The sequence below is a fragment of the Equus caballus genome, chromosome 25, assembly GCF_041296265.1.
Source record: "Equus caballus isolate H_3958 breed thoroughbred chromosome 25, TB-T2T, whole genome shotgun sequence".
NCBI classification, from domain to species: Eukaryota; Metazoa; Chordata; class Mammalia; order Perissodactyla; family Equidae; genus Equus; species Equus caballus.
Genome location: NC_091708.1, coordinates 19,326,000 through 19,348,679, shown reverse-complemented (window position 1 = coordinate 19,348,679; position 22,680 = coordinate 19,326,000). Strand labels below are relative to the sequence as shown.

Sequence of the window (22,680 nt, the reverse complement as noted above, 5' to 3'; positions counted from 1 at the left end):
TCATGATGGGAAAAAGCATATCGGAGTTGTTGAAAAAATTATTTCTTGAGAAACCTGGAGGCCCACTCTGACTCTAGGGGATGACTCTGAGCAAGTCGCTTGCTTTTTGGGGGCCTCTGCTTCTCTATAAGATTGGAGCAGGGGTATGGTGTGAGCAGGTCTTCAAAACCGCATGGAATTCTATCTATCAGCTAACGCAGCGGTCCGCTGGAGGACGGCCTTTGTGAAAGGTTGTCCTCTTTTGCCTCTTCGGTCTCACTTCTCTGCCGCAGTGAGAACTGCGGCTTGTGTGGTTCCGACCTCGAGACTGTCCCCTTCCGGAGCGTGCCCTGGCTAAGGGGTTGACTCCCAGCCTTGGAAGGAAGCTCAGCTCTAAAGCTGTAAGGCATGGTCTCACGTACTCCCAGTTTTCTTGCAGAAAGCAAAAAGACCAAGCGACCTTTTTGTGACTGCACAAACGAAGAGTTTCTGGTAGCAATGCAAACATGTGCATCTTTTCCTGTTATTGCATTTCCGTAGACAGATTTCATGCTTTAGAAGGGTGGAAGGCAGTCACGGGAAGTCGTTCCTGTTTTGATTTTTGCTTTGCCAAGTGGGGAAAAAACCCTCCTACCATGTCTTTTTAGCGTGTCTTCCTCTTCCTCTCTCCTCCTTTCTTCTTTATATCTCTTATCTTTCTTTAAAACTTACACATGAGGTTCAAAAGGGCCAAACTGTTGTGGTGAGGAAGGGGGTGGGGGAGCAGTGTGGTATGTGCTGACTGGGGTCATCATTTCCCCTTTCACACCAAGCTCCCTCTGAACCTGTATTTTTTTCTTTTGCCAGCCTCACTGAGTCTGTCTGGCATTTCAGGTTTTTGGTTTAGGGAAAAGTTAAAAGAATTCACAGTCCCAGCTATCATTTCGTGACCCTGTTGCAAGTAGCATATGGCCCACTCTCTCATTTCACTGTCCTCAAGGGGCTTCATCAGAAAGAAGTTACCCACCCCTGTGACTTTCTGTCTCTTACTCTGCTTTATTTTTCTTCGTGACTCCTACCACCCACTGCCAAATAACCCAGTGTTATCTGTCTGTTTTCCACCTCCCTGCTGGAATAGAAGTTCCATGAGAGCAGGAACTTTGCCTCTTTTGTTCATGCTGAATCTCCAGTTTCTAGAACATCCTTTGGCACATAATAGGCACTCAGTAAATATTTGTTGTGGCTAATGGGAATCGTGCAGAGTTAAGGCTGAGTTGGATGTTGAGTGAATAGCCACTGAGTGAATATTTTATACACTATTCACCTTCCTGGGAAACACACAATAATCAAGCTTTACACTATGCAGTGCTTAGGTCTTCCAAGGCATGATTTGACTTGTGGACTATGTTAATTATTATAATAGAAGGTGCTTTTTCACAGGGGGGCAGGAAGGTCAGGTTATTGATGTATAATTTACATACCGTTAAATCTACCCTTTATAAGTGTGAGGTTTGATGAGTTTTGATGAATGTATATACTTGTGTAATCACTACCACAATCATGATGTAGAATAACTCCATCACTCAGGGCTCCTTTGCAGTCTGTCCTCTTCCCCACCATAACACTAGCAACCACTGATCTGATTTCTGTCTCTATTGTTTCACCTTTCCAGAATGTCATATAAACCGAGTCGTATAGTATGTAGTCTTTTGTGTCGGGCTTATTTCTCTCAGCATAGACTTTTGAGATTCGCCCATGCTGTTGCATATATCAGTAGTTTCTTTTTTACTGCTGAGTAGTATTCTTTTTTAGTTTATTCACTAGTTGATGAACATTTGGGTTGTTTCCACTTTGAGGTATTCCACGTAAGACTTCTATAAATATTCACGTACAGGTCTTTGTGTGCACACACTCTCATTTCTTGGGTGGATACCTGGGATGGGATAGCTGGGCTGAATCCTAAGTCTGTGTGTAACTTTACAAGAAACTGCTAAACTGTTTTACAAAGTGGTTGTTCCATTTTACATTCCCACCAGCAGTCTATGAGAGTTCCAGCTGCTTGCGTATTTGCTAACACTTCTAGATTTTTAAAATTTTAGTAGTTCTAGTGGGTGTGTAGTGGTATCTCATTGTGGTTTTAATTTGCATTTCTTGCAACTAATGATGTTGAGTCTTTGCTTATTTTAGAAGGTCATGTTTTAACAGTTTGTTTATTTTCTAGATATTAATAACTTTAAAATATCAGTGGCATTTGGAGTGAAAATTTCTGTAAAAAATCGGTCAAAGGTTTGAACAATCACTTCTGCTAGGTCCATACTGTACAAAAGAAGGTTAGGGTGTGGAAACTATCCATTAAATTTTGGTGAGGGATGATCCACCTGGGTGGCTGTTAATGAGACCTAGAGGGAGTGCCCCTCACACTTGAACGTGAAGCTTGGCAGAAAGCAGATTTCATGGCTCCACTGGCCTTGGCAGGACCTGCTCGGTCCGTAGCTCAACCTGGTTTTGTGGGAAGCAGACCTAGATTCAATTACATTTTCCCGGATGCCCCAGGAGTCACCTGGGGAGTTCAGCAGTCCTTTGTGGCCTTCACGAGTGTGTGGTGGAAGCCTGCAGAACACAGAGCTCCCTCTCTGGGGACAATTTACCTGAATTCATTAATCAAGCTTGAGAAATCAGTTACCACAGGCCCAGGAATGCCACCACTCTAATGTTCTGAAACCCAATTCTCATGTCCATCTTTTAGTTAATTAGTTAAGCAGACAGTCCCCGAGCGCTTACTGCATGTCAAGTACCATTTTTCATACTAGGGAAAACAGTGATGAAGGAAACAGGAATGGTCCGTGTGGACTCAGAGTAGGGGAACAGAGGCTGCCCCCGCAGCACCTAGGAGGGGCTCCTAACCCAGGTGTTAGTGCAGAGGAGGTAATCAGGCGAGGATCCTGAGCAGGTGGCTGCTAAATGGAGACCTAAGGTTGAGGAGGAGTTAGCCAGGCTGACAGTTCTGTGAGCAAGTGTTTCAGGACAGGGAGCAACTCCAGGAAGTCCCAGTGATAGGAGAGAGCGCAGCCTCTTCAGCGCCTGTGAGTAGTTTTCTGGGGCATCAGGAGGGGAGGAGTGGCAAGAGAAAAGGCTGGAGTCATCAGGGAGACCATAGTGAGGACTAGATGTTATCCTCAGGGCGGTGGGAAGATGGCAAAGGGTTTTAAGTGGGGGATATTTGGTTTAGTGGAATAACTTCTGTGATAAATGGATGGGAGGGGGAAAGACTGGAGGCAGGGAGACCAGTGAAGTGGCTGTTGTGGTCACCCAGGAGCAGGCTGAGAGTGGCCTGTTGACTCGCTATGATTGTGAAGTGGGACCTTTTCCAGCCAGTAACTGGAAATGTGCATAAGGGCAGGAGCGAACATGCTACTAGCTTTGGAACATTGAGAAATCCAGTACATAGGACCGCCTTCTTTTTAGTTCTGGTTTGTTTGTTCATTTCCTTGGAAAACTGATGTAGAAATGTGCTTTTGGCTTCACTTACCTGAGCAGAGGGGTTGGGCATTGCCAAACCCTCCTCTTTGGACAGAAGTACTCCCAACGATGATCTGAGGTGGGAGGAGGGAATTATGTGGATGGCCAGGGCCATGCCAAGGTCGGTGGGGAAATCGGGACAAGAAGCCTGCCTGTTCGCGCCCAGGAAAGCCAGAGCAGAACACTCTGCTGCTGCTCCGGGCTACTTCTTGCTCACCTTTTCTGCGTGTCTCTTGGAGATCGGAACTTGTCCCTGGGATCGGAACCTGTGATCTGGAGACCCAGAAACTCTACTTTTAGGAAGACATTCTCAAAAAAACTTCTCCTGCCCTTTTCTCTTCTTGTGAACTTCTATCGAGGTGCGTCTTCTCTTCCTCTGAGATTCTCCACTCAGGTTTGAGGGAGGCAATCTGTGCTCTGGTTTGGTCCCAGGAAATAGAAAAGAACGTTGGGACAGCATGTAACTGTGTCTCTGCTAGACGGTACCGATAGGAGAGAGCAAGATAAGTTAGGGGAAAGGAACTCATTTCTTTGGCACTAATAATGTGCCATCTACAATGTTGGGAATTTACTTATATTATCTCATTTAATCCTTGGAACATCATGCAAGGTAGATATTGTCATCTCCATTTTATAATGAGGAACTTGGTGCTCAGAGAGCGTAAAGGCTTGGCCAAGGGCACATAGTTGGGAAGCTGGAGCTAATTCATATCTGGACTCTTTCAACTAGGTTAATATTCCTTTTAATTACAAACTTGTGTTCCAGCCTCCTCATTGTTACCTTGGGGATCTGAAAAGATTCATGTAGCTTCTAAATCAACTAAGTGATGCCTGGAGAGCAGCTTTTGCATGAGAAAAATCTAGCTAATTATTTATTTCACTGTTTCTGGAATGCAAGCCCTGTCCTAGGCCACTTACAGAACAGTTTGGGATTACAAGCACGCGTCTCACAATCGCCTTCTGGCTCTCAGCACTCGGAGGCCAGTTGACATCTTTAAACAGCAAATTGCAAAGGGACACAATGCTTGTTTAACTCTTCTTATTTTTGAAGTGAGAAATTTTGGGGGTCTGAGTCCTTCTAGAAGTTTGCTGATAAAGATAAGAAATAGGTCCTAAGGCTTGAATATTTCAGAAGAAATCCTGATTTGTTGGATTGTCAATGAATGAATCAAAATACATAATACTGGGTCATTCCTTTTTTTCAGACACTGCAAATTCTCTCCACTCTCTTTTTCAGTCTAGAAGTTTTTAATCCAAGTCTTGTAGGGGCAGAAGGGTAAAATCCAACTAGAGGTTGACCCTTGCATTGAGATCCGATTTGAACTTAAGGATTTTTAGTCCAGTACTTGTTTGGTTTTTTTTTTCTTCTTCTCCCCAAAACCCCCCAGTACATAGTTGTATATTCTAGTTGTAGGTCCTTCTGGTTGTGCTATGTGGACTGCCACCTCAGCATGGCTTGATGAGTGGTGCCATGTCTGCACCCAGGATCCGAACTGCCGAAATCCTGGGCCACCAAAGTGGGCTGCGTGAATTTAACCATTCTGCCATGGGGGCCGGCCCCCTCGACCTTGGTTTTATATCCACAAGTGCTCGCTACATTCTTAGCTTTTTTTGCTGTTTGTTCCTCATGTGTAATATCCCACTCCCACCTCTCCTCCACTAGAGGCCACAAGGATTAACTCAGCCATTTTAGAGGTAAAGCTGGTTTCTGGTTTCTGCTAAGGGTTCGCGACTACGAAGTGCGGGCAGGGCCTGACTTTGACCTGTGTATCCCTCCCGTCTTGTGTTTTTCATTTTCTGTCCCTTCTTCAACTTTGGTATGACTCCTTGGGATTATTCCAGTGTTAAATAAATACAGTTGTTGAGTGGGCAGCTGCGACACCCAGAATGTTGTATCCCTTCTTTGTGAGGACCTCCTCTTCCCCAGCATGGCAAAGCAGTCCTCCAGGGAGCCAGGCTCTGCGTGAAGGTGCGGGTGGAGCCAGGCCAGAAGTGTGCATATGTCTGGACACTGGGAGCTTGTCAGTCTCACCGGCGATGCTCTCTGCCTGCCTTGGCTGATTCGATTCTCCACGGGATATTCTTTTCTTTCCACAGACACATAGCACTGGGATTGTCCTCATCACCTGGGAGCCAGGTGTAGGTGGCATTTTCTTAGTGTTTACTCACAGTCATCTAAGACATACTGTGGCTTTCCGGATCGGGAAACTGCTTTATCCATGGTGCCATTTATCATTTGAAGGACTCGACTTTGTGGCCAGATGAAAATGTAGTCTACAGTGAATTTCAGGGAATAGCATAAGTTACCCCAGGTTCAAGGCAAAATTGATAAACGCTGCTGACATTTTGTGTGAGGGGAGGCATTTTCCTAGAGAAGGGAGGGAGGTCTCTGAGATTCCAGTATGCCATTTCCAGCCTCCGTGTTTTGGCCACTAAGATTGCTCATGTAAGTCTGTTTTCATAAGTGTATTTTTCATTCCCGAGTGATCACACCAGTGGAGCTAAAATGATTAGGATTATAATGACTAGCTCACAGGCTACCACCAGAAAACCTCCAGAATCTCTGTTTATTGGAGAACCCCCAGGCTGGAAGTCGGGGACTCATGACCTGTTGAGTAGTCATGACGCAGACCTGGGTGTTGAGGTCTCCCGTGAGGAGGTTGGAGTACCAGCCCTCACTGGTGTATGGCTTTGCAGCAATAACTGACAGCTCTCTCCCCTCCTGCTTTATCTTTCAGTTAATGACCAGCCACAGCGTCCCTGCCCTGAGCTCTGGCCACGGCCTTCACAGGCTCCCAAGCCACACGCAGGTTGCCGTGGGTGCCAGCTGAGGTAACATGGCTTGTTGGCCTCAGTTGAGGTTACTGCTGTGGAAGAACCTCACTTTCAGAAGAAGACAAACGGTAAGCGTGGGTTTCTCCAGGGGCGTCTCCCATGCTTTTCTTCATGGTTTTGAGTTGGGGATTGGAGGAGGGGAGAAAGAGAGTCTTCTTGGTTTTCTCAAAGTGATTGAATGAATGTGGCCCTGGTGGACGCAGGACTGTGTGGTCCTGATATGGCCCTATTGCTTATCATAGAGGGCCGATTTTCAGCCGGTCAGAAGTCTTGGCTTTGGTTTGTGGTAGTGCCCAGGCCTGAGTTCAGACCTCAAGCATCTGGCACAGAATTGCCCCTGACCATTCCACTTTTTCCTTTTGCTGCAGTCCTGAGGGCCACCTGGCTCTCCAAGAGAACCTAATAGGCCCCCCGTATTTCTGGGAGGTGGGAATAAAGTGAGTTAGCGGCCCAGCTCTTAGAGCTCAGAGACTGGATCTCTTAGTTCAGTGTAGACTCTCTCCTTTCCACTTTGATTGCAAGCCTGGAGGGCTATAGAGCTGAGATTTGTTTTATTCCTGTGGATTGTTCTAAGCCATTCCCTTCCCAGATGGGACAGTAATTCTTCGAGTAATCCTGAGCAGATCGTCTTTCATGCACACGTGAAGAGTATTTTTCCACAGAGGAAGCTGAAGGCCATAAGGCGTGGTGAACTCCCGGAAGCTCAGACATCAGCTCTTTGCTTGTCTATCTCTGAACACTCAGAAATCCCATCTAGTCTCCTGGGTTTAGCTGCACCTCTCTGTAGTTGGCTTCTAAATCTCTGTTTCCTGCGCTGCCGTTTTTCCTGAATTCTAAGCCTGCATCCCCACTTGGCTGTCTTAACAAAGCTGAACACGTCTGTAACTAAAATGGTCATCTTTCTTAGACTCAAAGAGCTGTGAGGGACCTTGGAGAGAATTGAATTCAGCGTCTCTCAAACTAGAATAATGCTTGGACCACCTTTAAAAGCAAAAAAAAAAAGGCAGTGTTCACTAAATTTCTTTTTTGTTATAATGTTACTTAAATATGTGCATATATGAAGATAAACTAGAGATAAACTCCTTATACTTCCAGGCTATTATACAATCATATGACCCATACGTACTTACAAATTAAATGCAAACAAAATTGCAAAACCAATACAATTCAAATTAACACCCTTAATGTAGTAAGACAGCTGACATTGGTTAGCTGAAACCAAATTATGAGTAGGAATGTGACTTTGGCTGTGAATGCTGTAGTGCTGACCCTTTTGAGATCGGACAGTCTATATGACTATGTGCTCATGGCTCAATTCTCCAACCATTTTTCCAACAACCTTCATTTGATGTCATTTGGCTTTCATTTGGTCCAATCTCATCATTCATAAATCGTGTCTGCGTCTGTTCCTTTCTCATTAGGTTGCTACAATTATATTGGGGCCAACACAATCACAAACACAAATATAAACTTCGGCTTTGAAGTCTTGTGCCAGAACTTGGTCATGAAGTAGGCATTGAGAAAATCCAGACATGTTTATTTGAATTTGTTTAGATGACCATTGAAATGAAAACACAAAATGTTTAAAATCCTCAGAGAACTCATATATAATCCCTCATGAATATATATGTATATTTTCTAGTTTGAGAAACACTGATTTTTTTTAGCCCCTCACTTTACAAATGAGTACTGAATCCCCAGGTCACTAGTGAGAGAGTAGTAACTAGAATCTACATATCTTATCTGTCTTGGGTAATAATAATAGTAATAGTAAAATATAACATAATATTATATAATATAGTAAAAGCAAACACGTAGAATGAGCTTCCATGTGCTAGGCACTAAAGTAGGTTGTTAATTAGATTAATCCTTTTAAGACCCTATGAAGTACTCTTACTTCCTTGTTTTGGGGAACTTGTGTTATTGTATTATTTCCTTGTACTGGGCAACTTGAAGCAGAGAAAGTTTAAGTAATTTGTCTGAGGTCCACACTGCTAGTCAGGAGCACACGTAGGGTTCAGATCCAGATAATCTGACTCTAGAGTTGGTACTCTAAACCACTGTGTCAAATTGCTTTACAGTAGTATCATTATGTTTTCTATCCTCAGTCTCAAAATCTTCAAGTTTCTAACCTCTTCCTTGCCTTTGTCCGTGCCTCCCATGGCTGTTCCCAGGTCCTGTGTGTTCATCTCCTCTCCTCATTTCTTGGCTCTCTGTGGTCCAGGTCTCCTGCCTCTTCTCATCCTGGTGGCAACAGCCCACGTGATGGGAAACTCTCTCTGCCATAGTGTGTCCATTAGCCAGTGAGTAGTGGAAAGAATTGTGTCATCTTAGCAATGAAAGGAGGTCTCAAGGGTAGTCCAGTCCAAGCCTCTCATTGTACAGATGAGAACACCAAGGCACAACGCAGGGAAGGGATTTCCCCAAGGTCAACCAAGGGATCAGGAGCACAGGGTCCTGGAATAGGATGTAGGGTGGGGCCATCCAGACTAGGCCAGTCTCCAGTGGTCACAGCTTGTTGCTTCTTGCTCAGTATGGCTTATGGGTTCAAAAAAGTTAAGGGGCCGGCCCGGTGGTGCAGCGGTTAAGTTCTCACGTTCTGCTTCTCAGCGGCCTGGGGTTCGCTGGTTCAGATCCCAGGTGCAGACATGGCACCGCTTGGCAAAAGTCATGCTGTGGTACGCGTCCCACGTATAAAGTAGAGGAAGATGGGCATGGATGTTAGCTCAGGGCCAGTCTTCCTCAGCAAAAAGAGGAGGATTGGCAGTAGTTAGCTCAGGGCTGATCTTCCTCAAAAAAAAAAAAAAGGTTAAGATCAGGGAGATAGACAGGTTTAGTCAAGGCAGTCTGTAGCCTTGTGGCAGAGTTCTTGTTGAAGGAGGAAGTAGGGACCCAGCATCCTGACACAGAAGGGCTTTTCTAGATAATACAGCACTGCCTGTGAGCTTGTCCTTGTTTCCTCCCTTCCTGATTTCTAAAGGAAATGTATTTTGCTGAAAGAGAAAGAAACATCATTTATGTCAGGTCGCAGATGCTTAGATTGTCAGAGCTGGGAAGATCTGGCCTGTCCCCTGTACAGTTGGTGGACCTGGTGTTTGGGGCAGGGGGGCAGGGTTCAGAGTGGGTTCATCATGGAAGTAGCACCAGAACCAATTTCCTGGGGGCCCTCCAGGCACAGGCCCTTTTTAGCAGGCTTTGCTTTATCTGTACTAACCGTTTAATGTCCCTGGATCTTAAATTCTGACCGGTAGCTGCTTCCCAATCCACCTGGCTTGCGTTTCTAGATTGTATTGATTAGACATTGGAACCTGTTAGGGGCTTTGGTGCCACTTTGTTAGCTTGTGCACTCGGAACCAGTCCTGCCCATTAGGCAGGGGAAGAAGGTAGCAGCTCCGTGATCGTTCTTGCCCACAGTGTATGGAAAATCATTGCTCGTTACCACCTTCTGAGATCCTGGCATGCACACACTTGGCCCCAGAGCCTGGCACCTGGGATATGCTTAATAAGTATTTCCTGAACAAGTGGTAAATGTGTCAAATGGGCCATTAGTTTGCAGGTCTCAAGGAGGCTGCCCTGCTATAGGGGCCTGTGTGCTGCTGCGAGGAAGAGTAGAAAGAATTTGTAAAAGCTGGGAGCTGAACAGCACACCCCAGAGCAACCTTGTTGAAAGGCATCCATTTGCCCTTTTGCTCAGCGTCCTTGTTTGCGAATGAATCCTGGGGACCTCTTTCTTGTGCCCCCATTGTGCAGCCTCATGGGAACCATCAGGCAGGGTTAGCTTTCCGCTATTCCTGTCGGGCACAGAATGCATTGAAATTGAGTTGCGAAACTTGGGTGCAAAGCTCAGTTTGGGTCCAAAGTAACCGTTAACTTGTGTGGGTGGCAGTCATTCAGTACAAACAGGGCTTGGGACAGGAAGGGTGAGGGGCTTCAGAGTCCTCAGGATCCCTCATCCGATTTTAGGCTGAGCCAGAGACCAAGGTCCCCATGGAACAGATGGGACCAAGTACGGCCATATGGCCTCTCTTTTTAGACTTTGCTATTAATTTTCTCAGTTAGATCTGATTAGCCATGTGGCTGAGAAAATAGGTGATTCAAATTTTTGCATAAATTAGAGTATCAGTATTTGAGCATTGTTTAATGACAAGGAATAAGCTATCAAATAAATAAAAATTAAAACTCCCCATTTAGAAGCCATTAGAGAATTTTTACAGGGTAGATGGAAATTCTCCATATCCCCTCCCCAGTTTCAGTTTCACCTGACACATTTCTTCCGTGTCCTTAGTGCTGGCCTGGCAGTGATGGTTCAAATCCAGAGAATAATTCTAATTGTTATCTAATTTCAATTCAATTCTAATTCCAGCTTGACCACTGTATACCTCAGTGGCTTAGGGAAACTCATTTCTCTTGACTTTTAGTTTCCTCTTCTACAGAAGGAAGAAAGTTAGAACAAATAGCCATTTATTGTTTCATTGAGTAAATATTTATTGAGCATCTACTGCCTGTAGGACAGTGTGTTGGGTGTATAGTGGTGAAGCAGACAAACGTGATCCCTGCCCTCAGAGAGCTTATAGTTCAGTGAGGGAAGCAGATATGAAACACATTATCATGGAAGTAAAAACATAATAACAAACTGTGATAAGTGTTCTAAAGAAAAAAACCCAGACAAACTGTGGTACTTTTTTAGATACTCCCAGGCTGTGGTCAGGGACTCTAATTTCGAATGGAAGGGCATGACATTTAAGCTAAGAGCCCTGAAATTCAAGCAGCATTTGACCAGGGGCAGGTTGGGGGCTCACAGATCAGGGGTACTGTATTCCAGGCAGAGAAACAAAGGGTGTGACGGCCGTGGGGCCAATGCATGTCCCTGAGTCAAGGAACAGAAAGGCCAGTGGCACTGGTGGAGTGAATGAAGACTGGCTGGGGGGAGCTGGGAGTCAGCAGGACCACATCACGTAGGACCCTCGAGCTGGAAAGGGCAATCGAATTTTATCTTATGTGCAGAAGGAGTCCCTCAGGTAGATAGGTCTTGATTACGAGGGTCAGATTATGTGGTCCTTGGCACTGAGAGGATTTGAGTGACAATAGCCCAAGGAGACAGTTATAATCATTGCATACATATGTACCATTTTATGCTCTTTCTTCTTCTTTCGTTTAATGTTCTTTGATGTCTGTGTTCCCATACTTCCAAATAATCTTCATATTTATAATAATGATTCTGATGTGTAGGCCGCATTTTGTAGTTTTGAAAGTACTTTTATATCCATTACCTTCTTGATTTTCACAGCAATTCTGAGAGGTGTACATTACAATTTCTGTTTCACAGGTGAAGAAAGTATTGTAAATTAGTTAGGGAGAGGAGGGGCTGGATCTTTTGGCCCCACATCTGCCATCTGCTGTTGACATTTCTGGTAGCTTTACAGTAAGCCATCAATGCAGTTTTTATTTTCTAAGTTCATACTCTATGGCCAACATGTAGATGTTTCCAGTGTTTGCTGTTATAAATAAACTACTATAAAGGTTTTATACATCTAGACTTTTCTTACTTTTGTATTATTTCCTTAGGCCAGAATCTCAGGAGTAGGATTATTAGGTCAAAGAAGAATGGCCTTTGAAGTATGTGATCAGATGTCCCTCCAAAGGATCAAACCATTTAAAGAGCCACCATCAATGCGTGAGGCTTTATAGTTCTGGAAGGGCAGGCCTGGTTTTAAGAATTGTTACCAGCCCCTGCCCCAGCCTTTCTCTGATGTGGTCTTTAAGATTTCACTTTAATTTGCCCAGACCTAATTGAGGTGTATGGTATCTGGAATGGGTCTAAAATTAATTTTTCTTCACATTCATGTTGTGTCATCCCAGCAGCTTTTATCAAACAGGGATTCCTTTTCCAGTTATGTCTGGAACATTTATTAACATCTTCTTTGTGTAGGGGGCTCTTTTGGGGTTATTCAATTGGTCATGTGATAAAAATTTTTTATTTTGATGCTGGTACAGCTCAGAAGGTGCTATTACTTTGGTGAACAGTCTGATGTCTTGGGGCTCTCGTTGTCTCACACTTCCTTTTTTGCCTCTCAGAATATTCTTTGATATTTTCATCTCTTTCTTTTCCCCATTGAATCTTACTACCTTATCAAGTTCTAAAAAGTATTCTGTCACCCTTTCAATGCCCCAGGGATGTTTGGTAAGGTCTGGAAACATGTTTTGGTTGTCACAGTCCTGGATGGGGGTGGTGGTGCTGCTGTTGCTTAGATGTCAGGGATGCGGTCAACATCCCACAGTTCGCAGGCGAGTCCCCCACAACAGTTATCTGGCCCAAAATGTCAGTAGTGCCGCTGTTGAGAACCCTGCCCTAGAAATGCTTGCTCGTGTTATCCCCATGTTATAGCTGAGGAATAATGGGATGGAAAGCGGATGCTTTGGTGCTCCCCAGAGCAGCTCAGTGTAGCAGTTTATTTAACCATCAGAATTATTATTTGAATACCCAAGACGAAAAGAAAGTTCTGAGTTTCTGACTTTGGTGAGAAACATCTTTAGAAAACAGTGTTCCTCTCTATCTCCTCCACCTCGTGGGGGAGGAGGTGTGGAGGTGGGTGGGTGGGTACCAACGTAAGATTAGAAGAGTTTTCTGTAGGAGTTTGTAGCAGGAAAGCATCAGTCTTATTTCCAAGCTATTTATGAGGGCCTGGGTGTAGGACAAGTGCTAAGCTTCGAGATGGGGGAAAAATCTGATTTTGATAATAAGTGGAGCCAGAATGTCATTCCTTGCAGAAGTCAAATTAGGTTTCTAGAGGGAGGCTATTAGGAAAAGAAATCCCTAGAACATTCCTCTGCGTTTGGGAGGTGAATTCTGTGTTCCACGACAGAAATAATTGTAGAAGTATCAAGTAAAAGGGCGCGGATTGAATTTTGTCTCTCGTGAGTTCTCTGCTTTGGATGCTGTGAGCTGTGGAGACAGTCTCTTCATTCGTTCATATGTGTTAGTGTCTCAGCTCAGCAAGGTCTTTGAAAGATGAAGAATCTAGATACTTTAGTAATAGGGCAGGGATCGTAAGGTGGTTGGGGTGCATAGTGGCTAGCTAAGAGCAGGGACCCTTGAGTTGGACTGGCTTTGAATTCTGCCTCTGCCGTTTACCCAGCTTGTATCCTTGGGCTATTTAGTAATTCTTTGAGCCTCAGTTTCTTCATCTCCAAAATGGGTATTATAGTACTAACAGGTTATTTGAAGATTAAATGAGTTAATATATGTAAAGCAGTTAGGACACTGATACATAGTGAGGCCTATTTAAGTGTTAGCCATTATTATTATTTTCAGTCTTTTTCTTACCTCTTTCCTTAATCTGCTTACACCCTCTGTCTTCAGTTGCTGAATATGATTTGTAAGATTTTCCTTGTGCCCTTTGCTACCCGTGCCATGGGGAAGATCCATTCTTTTTTCTTTTCAGTCAGCCCACATATTTTGAGCATTGGCTACCCTACAGGGTCCTAGATATGGGAGTTGCAGAGATGTCCAGGAACATGAGGCTTGATTCACTGGGTCAGATCAGTGCTCAGGAGGGCTTTTGAGTGCTAGACTCCTCTTAAATGGCCATCTTAAAAGGTATATGTTCCAACCATGGCTCTGTGAGAGGCAGCGTGGGTGCAAAAGCACACAGGGGTCAGTAGATCTGGATTCAAACACTGGTGCGCTCTCTTCCCAGGCTACGGCTTGTAACCTGGACAGGTTTAAGAAAGAAACCTTAGTTTCTTTACTTCTAAAATGGTAATGATACAACCTACCTCACAGAGTTGCATAAAGATCCCTGGCACACAGCAGGTGCTCAGTATTGGCTGTAGCTATTATGAATCTACAGGCCACAGGTTCATTTTACCTCAGTGGACCCTGTCGATGTTTTTTGACGGTGACACCTAGTGGGGTTGTTTTCTTGCCTGGGCCACCTACTGTGTCAAATAAAATTCCATGGGGCTCCACAGTTGAAGAGAACTAGCCACTAATCTCAGCCAGGCTGCTGGCTGTCTCTGTGGCTTACTCTTCCTTGAGCTTTAGCCTTGCTGCATTTAAAACAGAGACAACAAGGGTTCCTACAGCACGGGCATGTTCAGAGGTTTCAATGAAGTAGTCCATATATAACGGGCCTGCTACATTTTGGACTCTTAATAAATAAATGGTAGCTACTATTTATCCTAAAAGTACAAATGTAGCTTCAGAGCTTCAAGATTGATGACAATTATGACTCATAATTGATGACTCATTTAAGTAAGATGGTTCTTTATTTAATTTTTTATTTTTTTCTGAGTTCACTATTCTTTTTTTGAGTTCATTCACAGCTTTGCCATTTTTAAAAAGTTTTAGAGCCAGCCTTGATGGTCTAGTGGTTCAAGTTTGGCACTCTCACTGCTTCGGCAGCCCGGAGTCACTTCCCAGTCGCGAACCACACCACTCGTGTCAGTTGCCCTGCTGTGGTGGCGGCTCACACAGAAGAACTAGAATGACTTACAAGTAGGATATACAACTATGTACTGGGGCTTTGGGGAGTGGGAAAAAAAAGAGGAAGATTGGCAACAGATGCTAGCTCAGGGTGAATCTTTACCTGCAAAAAAGAAAAAAAAGACCCCAGAAGTTTTATTCCTGTCTGTTAATATTTGTAAGTGATTTTATTTAGCTATAAGCTTGGAATAACATACAATTTTGTGTTCTGCATTTTTCACTGAATTTCGCATGGTTGATAGTGTCTGTGTTTCGTGAACACTGTTGTAATGACTGCATAGTATATTGTTGAGTAGATGTATATGGTTTGATCATCTCCCTATTGCTGTGGAATTAAGTTGTTTCCAATATTTTGCCATTATAGTGTTTTGAGGAATGAATAACTTCATGCATATAGCTTTTTGATACTTTAAATTTAGTTCTGTAGGATGTACGCCTAGGAATATTACTTGGTCAAAGGGGATAAACATGTCTTTTGAATATGTGGAGACAAATGGCTTTCCCAAAGGGCTCAACTGATTTGTATTTCCAGCTTCATTATTCTATAAACTTAAGTTCATTTTCTTTACTCAACAAATATTTTTTAAGCCCTTATCATGTGGCTTAGTGAGAAGAAGGTGACACTAGGGGACAGGCTCCTATATAAATAGGGCCCCTGCTCTGCCAAGTGCTGTTAAAGGCTCCGAGTATCTGGGAGCTCCAATGAGGGACAACCGGCTCAGCTGGTAGAAGAGGCCGAAAGTTGTTTGAAAGCTTGGAGATTTCAGTGTGTGTTGCCTGTTTGGGATTATTTACAGAAATATTTAGCAAGAACAGCCCGGTCTTTGGTCTTTGAGACCCCATGACAACATGCTGTCTTCCAAAGAGGGACCCATTTGTCTTTCTTTTTTTCCTGGTGTGCTGTCTGTAGCAATGTATTTTTCATAGTTATGTGGTAACAGTGTTTTTTTGTTCTATTAGAGAAGCGATATGTGCTCATTACGGAAAATTTAGAAAGCATAGGGAAGTATTGAAAAAAATCACACATGTTCTTACCACCCCAGGACATCCACTATCATCCTTGGATTTCCTTCCGAAAAGATTTTTAAAAGAGTTTAATGTGGAACCATATCAAAGGTCTTTGGAAATTAAAAATGGTTTATTTAAAATACCAAAAATCCAACAACAAATAATAAACAAAAAAACCAAAAAACAATTTGAGGCACCACAATAGCAGAAAGGTTAAATTAATTATGATCTATTCACAGTGTGGAATATGAAGTCGCCACTAAAATCCATATTTTAAGAGAATATTTTATGGCATGAAAACAGTCCCAATATAGTGTTAAGTGAAAAAGCAAAATACAAGTATATATGCTGTGTAATCTCACCTTTGTAGAGAAAAGATATAATTTATGTATGCATAGAAAAAAAGACAAAAAATATTAACAGAGAACCATTGTTAGCTCAGTTTACTAGGGATTATCTCTGGGAAGTAGGATTAAGGGTGATTTATATTTACCTTTTCATACTTTACTGTATTTTTTTAATTTCAAATTTTCCACACTAAAAATATATAGACTTGAGGATCAAGAAAAAATTTCTGTTTAAGGAAAAGCGGGGATTTCATACTAGTGTTCTCTTGCTTCATGACTCTCAAACCACACTTGTAATTACTCTTAACCATGAGGCCCCATGAGTCTTCTGGCCTCTTTGGTGTTCATCCTAATTACAACGTCGGAGTCTAGAAATGAAAGGAACCAACAAGGTGCGAGACTTCAGGCAGTGTAACTAGTTGTCTGAACACCACTGGTTCAATTAAATTATGTCTAATGATTTCCATCCTGTCCCTGTGCTTACCTATCCCCTGGTAACTCATTGAGGCAGGGTTTCCCTTTAGGGAAACCTCATTGCTTTAACCAGTGGATCATGCTTGCTTACAAGTTTAATGATCTTCCAACCCATTGGAGACGATGGTGACCAGACGTTAATGGATGGAAAGAACTTTGCACTCTTTCCAGTCTTGGGTGCACACCGGTCGATATAGAACCATGTGTGTGAATTTCCATTGTCCTTTGAAGTCCTCTTCTCTGCCCCATGGGGTAACTTCGTGTGCCTTTAAAGGAGCGGAGGTGGTGTGTATTTAGCCAAGCAGGTTGCCCTGGCTCTCTCCTTTCTATAGATGGTCATTACATACCTGCCACTGCCCTAAGGCTGGGAATGCAGAGATGACTCAGACCCAGTGCTTGCCTTCAGGATGCTCTAGTGCAGTGAGGAAGCCAGCGACAGAAACAGATGCTTTCAGGGGCTCGAGGAAAATGCTGTGGGAGGAGTATGCAGGGGTTTCTGTGGGAGCACAGGAAGAGCACTTCTAGCTCAGCCTGAGATTTTAGTAAAGGAAATTATACCTGGTTGGATCTTGAAGAAGCCGGATGAAGCAGGGTGGGAAGCATCTTCCCTTTCTTAAAGAAAACAGATGTATGTAATAGTATGTTATAAGGTGAGAACTGCAAATAATTCAGTGTTATTAAAGCTTAGAGAGTGGTGGGAGAGGCTGGAGAAGTTCATCAATTGTTTAATTAACTTTCCTGTGGATTTCCCGAAGCCCAGTAGCATTAGGCATCCATGTGATTTTTTAAATTCACAGTGCTTTGTCTTATTTCCCACTCAGTGTCAGCTGCTGCTGGAAGTGGCCTGGCCTCTATTTATCTTCCTGATCCTTATCTCCGTTCGGCTGAGCTACCCACCCTATGAACAACATGAATGTGAGTATCTGAGTGTCCCGCCTGAGACTCGCCACGGGCAAGCGAAATCCAGGCACTGGGCATGGGCTAAATTTGACCTTTCTCAAGATGCTATCTTTAGGAAACACCACAAATGGTTTGGAACAGAAAAGCTCGGCTTCCAATTTTTTGATAAGGCATGAACTCAGGAAACTATTTTCAGTCCTAGTGAATGGTGATAATAGTAATTATAATAATAGCCAACATCTGTTTCATACATTTTAAATCATGAAAGTAAAATAGCCGTCCTGGTAGTTCAGAAAGTCATGATTAAAAAAGCCCCCTAAGGCAATGCCTTACGCCACTGTCATCTGGTCCCTACCAGTCATTTTCATATAAATTATGTCTTTATTACACACTTGCAAATCATGGAACATACAATTTTAAGCAGCATTTGTGTAGAACTTCTCAGATTGACTAATATTATTTCATTTGATTCTCATAACAAACTTGTATAATAGACTTTATTACTATTTTTCATTTGCTTTAATTTCTTGATAAGTAAATTGGAGCTCAGAGGAGTGCAGGGACTTGCCCGAGGTCACATGTCTAATAAGGCTTTATGTCACATGACATAAAGCTCAGGTTCTCTGACTCCCAGTCATGTGTTTTGATGATGGCCTTTACAGTGAGCGTAGAAAGTTTAATAGTGGCTGAGAACATCAGCTGTAAGCGTCAGGCTACCTGGGTTTGAATCCTGGCTTCAACACTGACCAGGTATATCACCTTGGGCCAATGACTTAGCTTCTCTGGACCTGAGCTTGTTTCTGTATTTCTCATTTCTATAAAAAAGGAATAATGTAATACCCCATATAGTTGTGGTGAGTGTTATTTCACAATCACAGTCTTTGTCTTCGAGCTGGGCTTGCAGGATGGATTAACACTGCAGAAATGTCCCAGTCGAAAGGATCAACATTTATATGGGATATTTAGCTGGCACCTCTCTTCTGTTGCCCCACTAACCTTTCTTACCATTAACCAGCTTCACCCACACCCCACCAGCCCCATAGGCTTGTAGGATACTGTTCTTCAAGGAAGAGGTGGGGCCAGGGTCATCTTTTCATGTGTTCTTGGTCTCACAGCACACCGTGGCAGTTATTTACCTCCTAATTTGCTAGTACACATAATACATATTCAAGTTTTTAAAAAGCCCACAAAACCTCAAGACCATTCTACTAGATATGATTTTCTGATTTCTCCATAAAAAGGAAAAGAGCATAAAACAAAATATACACTTAATTTGTGGGCCTGGGAGGTAATTCTGCTTTCTCTTTTGGAAGCCCAAAGATCGATGAGCACATGCATATTTAATTTTATTTAATCATTACCCTAAGCCCCAGTGAAGTACACGTTTTAGCGAAAACTCAGCTTTTTCATGTGCTAGGCTATCCTCTTTCTGGAATGATCTCAAGTAGGCAAGATGGTGTAGTGGAAATAGCACAGGCTTTGGCATCAGACAAATTGGGTTTGTTTGGATCCTAGCTCTGCCACTTGCTGAGGTTGTGATCTTGGGCAAGTTGTTGAATTTTAGCCCAGATTCCTCTGAATCGAGACCGTAGATTCTCAGAAATGTTGTGAAATTCCTATACCTATAGAAGGCAGATGAGACTTTTGCCCTCCAGCTGTGCACTTCTCACAACCTTACCTCCTATTCTCACCACTTTCTAGGGACCTAACTGGAAGGTCAGAGAGCTAAGGTGAAACTTGCAGAAGTGTCTTGTCTCTGTGGTGTATAATTCTTCCCCATAAATCTTTCCCATTTGATCCAGAACCATCCAAGTCCTAATCACTTCTCTGGGTCCTGGGAGTCCATTATGCTATTTGATTGGCATCTTGGGCACCCAATGCCAAGTCCTCATCCTGCTTTTGTTTGCAAATCAGGTGGCACACAACATATGGGGAAGGGTCTTTGCTTCAACACCAAGGTATAGCCTGAAACACCTTCGCCTTCCATTGCCCTGTGCTGCCTGGACCAACACCACCCTGTCCTTGATGCCAGTATCTTCAGGAGGTTAAAGGGGACACTCCCTTAGTCCTTCAAGTATTTGGTTGGGTTACATAAATTTCCCCTGAATGAAGAGCTGCTGACTTAGGCAAGGGACCTTGTTTGGTTTTCCTTGAACTATTAACAGGGAGATAAGGAGGTTAACTGAGTAAATGTTCAACAGGCCAGAGTCCCTGCAGAGAATGGCCAAAGGGATCAGATCTTGTTACATCCTTGCTCTGGATATTGCCGCTCTGGTTGGAATATGGATAGAAGAAAAGCACAGATAGAAGGACCCCAATATTGAAATGCAAAGTGTAGCAAGTCTTGGCCATGAGTTAAGTTCTCAGGAGACTGTGTTAGCACATTTGCATGAAAATAGTAAGATGAATAAAACAGGGTTCCTGGTTTGGAAGAAGGTGGTAGCTGTGAGATGGAAGGAGTGTTCCTGGCTGGACAAGAGCAGAGTAAATGCTATTATAGGCTTACCACCACAATGCCTCAGTTATCCCAACAGGCCCGTTCATTGAGCCTGGACCCTGTGCTGGTCACCGTGCTACGTCTCTGCCTGGAAGAGCTCCTGGAACATCACAACTCTGTGAAGTAGACTGTAATTTTATTACCATTTTACAGATGAGGAAACTGAGGGTTCAGTGACTTGGCCAGAGTAGCTGTTTAGCGAGTTGCAGGGACTGGATGTGCATCCCAGTTGGTCTGAACCCAAAGCCTGTGAAGCTACATGGCTCTTGGCCACCTAGAGCCATGCTTCTTAATGGTCCTTAACTCTTTTGGGGTCACAGATAACCCTGAGCATATGATGAAAGCTGGAGCCACGGCCTTTCTTTCCAGAGGAGTTCCCACATGCCTGGTCCTCAGGTTAAGAGCCGCTGGTTCCAGGGCACATTTATCTTAATCCTCATAAGCAGCACCCATGGCCAACTGCCACAAACCAAACGGTGCCTTTCCTGCCTAGGACCAGCTCAAATACACCCAATCATGCCGTTTGTAAGAACGTCCTCCATAAGGAAGGGAAGAGAGTGAGCAGATGATCTGTTGGATGGGGCTCGTTGTTTTGATGAGTGACAAAACAGCAACAACAAGAAATGTCACTTCACAGATGACATCTGACCCCAAGTCAGTATGTTTAGTTGGTGCCTTTGAGGAGCTTGTGAGCTGACAGAGGAGGTGAAAGTAACATACATTTGGCCAACAGAGGACAGTGCCAGTGGGGATTGAAAAGAGCTCAAAGGAGGCCAAAAATATAAGGGAAGGAGCATGGGTTGGGATCACAGAAGTGTGAGTTCTACTCCCAGTCCTGCCCACTGACTCCCTCAGTGTTCTTCATCAGCCTCTTTATCTTGCCGTCGTTGCCTCCTTATAGTGTGAGGGAATTCAATGAGGTCATCCAGAGGGCCCGTCTCTGTCTCGAAAGATGAGGTGGGCTGTGGAAGATGAACTAATGATGACCAGGTACTTGCTGAATGCCAGGCACTTTCTGTCTGTGGTCTAATCTGCCCCTCTCATCACTTTCCCAAGACTGGTGTCATGAATCTCATTCTACAGATGATGTCAAGTAGATTAAGAACTGGGTCTGATACCAGGTTTCCAACTCAGGGTTGGATTAGTCCAGAGGTGGCAGGTCTCTGGGATGTGGGGAATGGAACAGACAGATTTGGGATGGAGCAATGGGTGGGAGGAAGCAAAAGAGATGGATAGGACTTCCTATCAAGTTCCAAAATTGCTTCAAAGCATTAATGTTTCTCTTTGTGTTTTTCTTCTCCTCAATTTCAACAGGCCACTTTCCAAACAAAGCCATGCCCTCTGCAGGAACGCTTCCTTGGGTTCAGGGGATTATCTGTAATGCCAATAACCCCTGTTTCCGTTATCCGACTCCTGGTGAGGCTCCTGGGGTTGTTGGAAACTTTAACAAATCCATGTAAGTACCAGATCAGGTTTTCCTTCCCAAACTTGTCAGTTAATACTTTGCCTTCCCTTTTCAACCTCCAGAGAAGTTTGAATGGTTGAGTTTGATTGGAGTTGCTTTTGTAAAGGTTTGTATGATAAAGTCCACAGAATGTGGGAAGGGAGAATTGCCACCAGGACTTCAGACTGGGAGCTTACGTGGGGGCATTTTAGGAGTAACGATTATAGCTAAAAGTCGTGTGGTTGGGGGCCATTCCTTCAAAAACTATCCTTTAAGTCGAGAAGAGAGACACAGCATGTCAGCTCCATCCTTTAATGAGTCCAATCTTTTAGCAGACATCTACTGTGTGTCTGAAACTCTTAGTCTAGGAGCTATGGGAGGGGTGCAGAGATGTACACAGGAAGGGGCCTGCCCTTGGGCGCTCACAGCCGAGGCTGGGCGAGTTTGGTCCTCTCTGCTCTCGGCTCACCTCTCTTCCTTTCTCACAGCCTTCTCAGACCGCAGCGGCCCACGGTCCGCAGGTCTCTGTCTACCCTGGGTGTGGGCTCTCTGAGGGCCTGGATGCTGCTTTCTTCATTTTTGTATTCCTGGCTCCAGGCTTCAACACCAGACATAAGTATGACTTAATAAGCGTTTGCCAAATGAGCCATTGAAGATTCGTGGAATGCAGAGAACCATGTCATGAGTTAGAATGGACTACGGACTGTAGGAGATGTATCAAGAGAGTTCTGAGGGAGCTGCAGCTGAGGCAGGCCGGGCTGCGTAATAATGTCCATGGACCTCTGGCTTTGTAACTTTCGTGGACCCCTTCTCCCACGCAAAAATATTAAAAATTTTATTTTATAACTGTGGTGGTCTAAAGATGAATATAATCCAAGATAGATTCATTATCTTATGTATTCACTCTGAATTTCATTTTTTATTCTGATTTTAGAAGAAATTAAAAATTTTTGTGGACCCTTAAGAGTATCCTGGGCCCTTGGCACTGTGCCTAACTGTGTCTCATGGATAAGTTGGCCCTGGGGGTGTGTGTGTGGGGGTGGGGAGTGTGTGTGAGGGTGTGAGGGAGAGAGGGCTTCCTAGAGAGGAGGCACATGGGCTGGGCCTTGAAGGGTGGTAAGCTTTGTTTTGTGGACACATGGGAAAGGGCCTTTGGGGTTGGGCTGGTGGCTGGGTGGTTGGGAGCATAGAGTATCAGTGAAGCTGGGTGTGG

General features: G+C 43.9%; 1 protein-coding gene across 6 annotated transcripts in view; it reads left to right on the top strand.

Annotated features, from left to right (window-relative positions):
- ABCA1 (ATP binding cassette subfamily A member 1) overlaps positions 1-22,680 on the top strand; it is a 132,002-nt gene that overhangs the window by 14,293 nt on the left and 95,029 nt on the right. For 4 of the 6 annotated variants that reach the window (XM_023629810.2, XM_001493790.7, XM_070250906.1 and 1 more), the window contains exons 2-4: positions 6,216-6,380; positions 17,448-17,541; positions 21,338-21,479. In XM_023629810.2, coding sequence (XP_023485578.1) covers positions 6,315-6,380; positions 17,448-17,541; positions 21,338-21,479 — 302 coding nt within the window. In that variant the 5' untranslated portion in view covers positions 6,216-6,314. Of the gene's footprint in view, positions 1-3,429; positions 3,837-6,215; positions 6,381-17,447; positions 17,542-21,337; positions 21,480-22,680 lie in introns of those variants that run through there. The other 2 variants (XM_023629813.2, XM_070250907.1) reach the window with 1 other exon arrangement.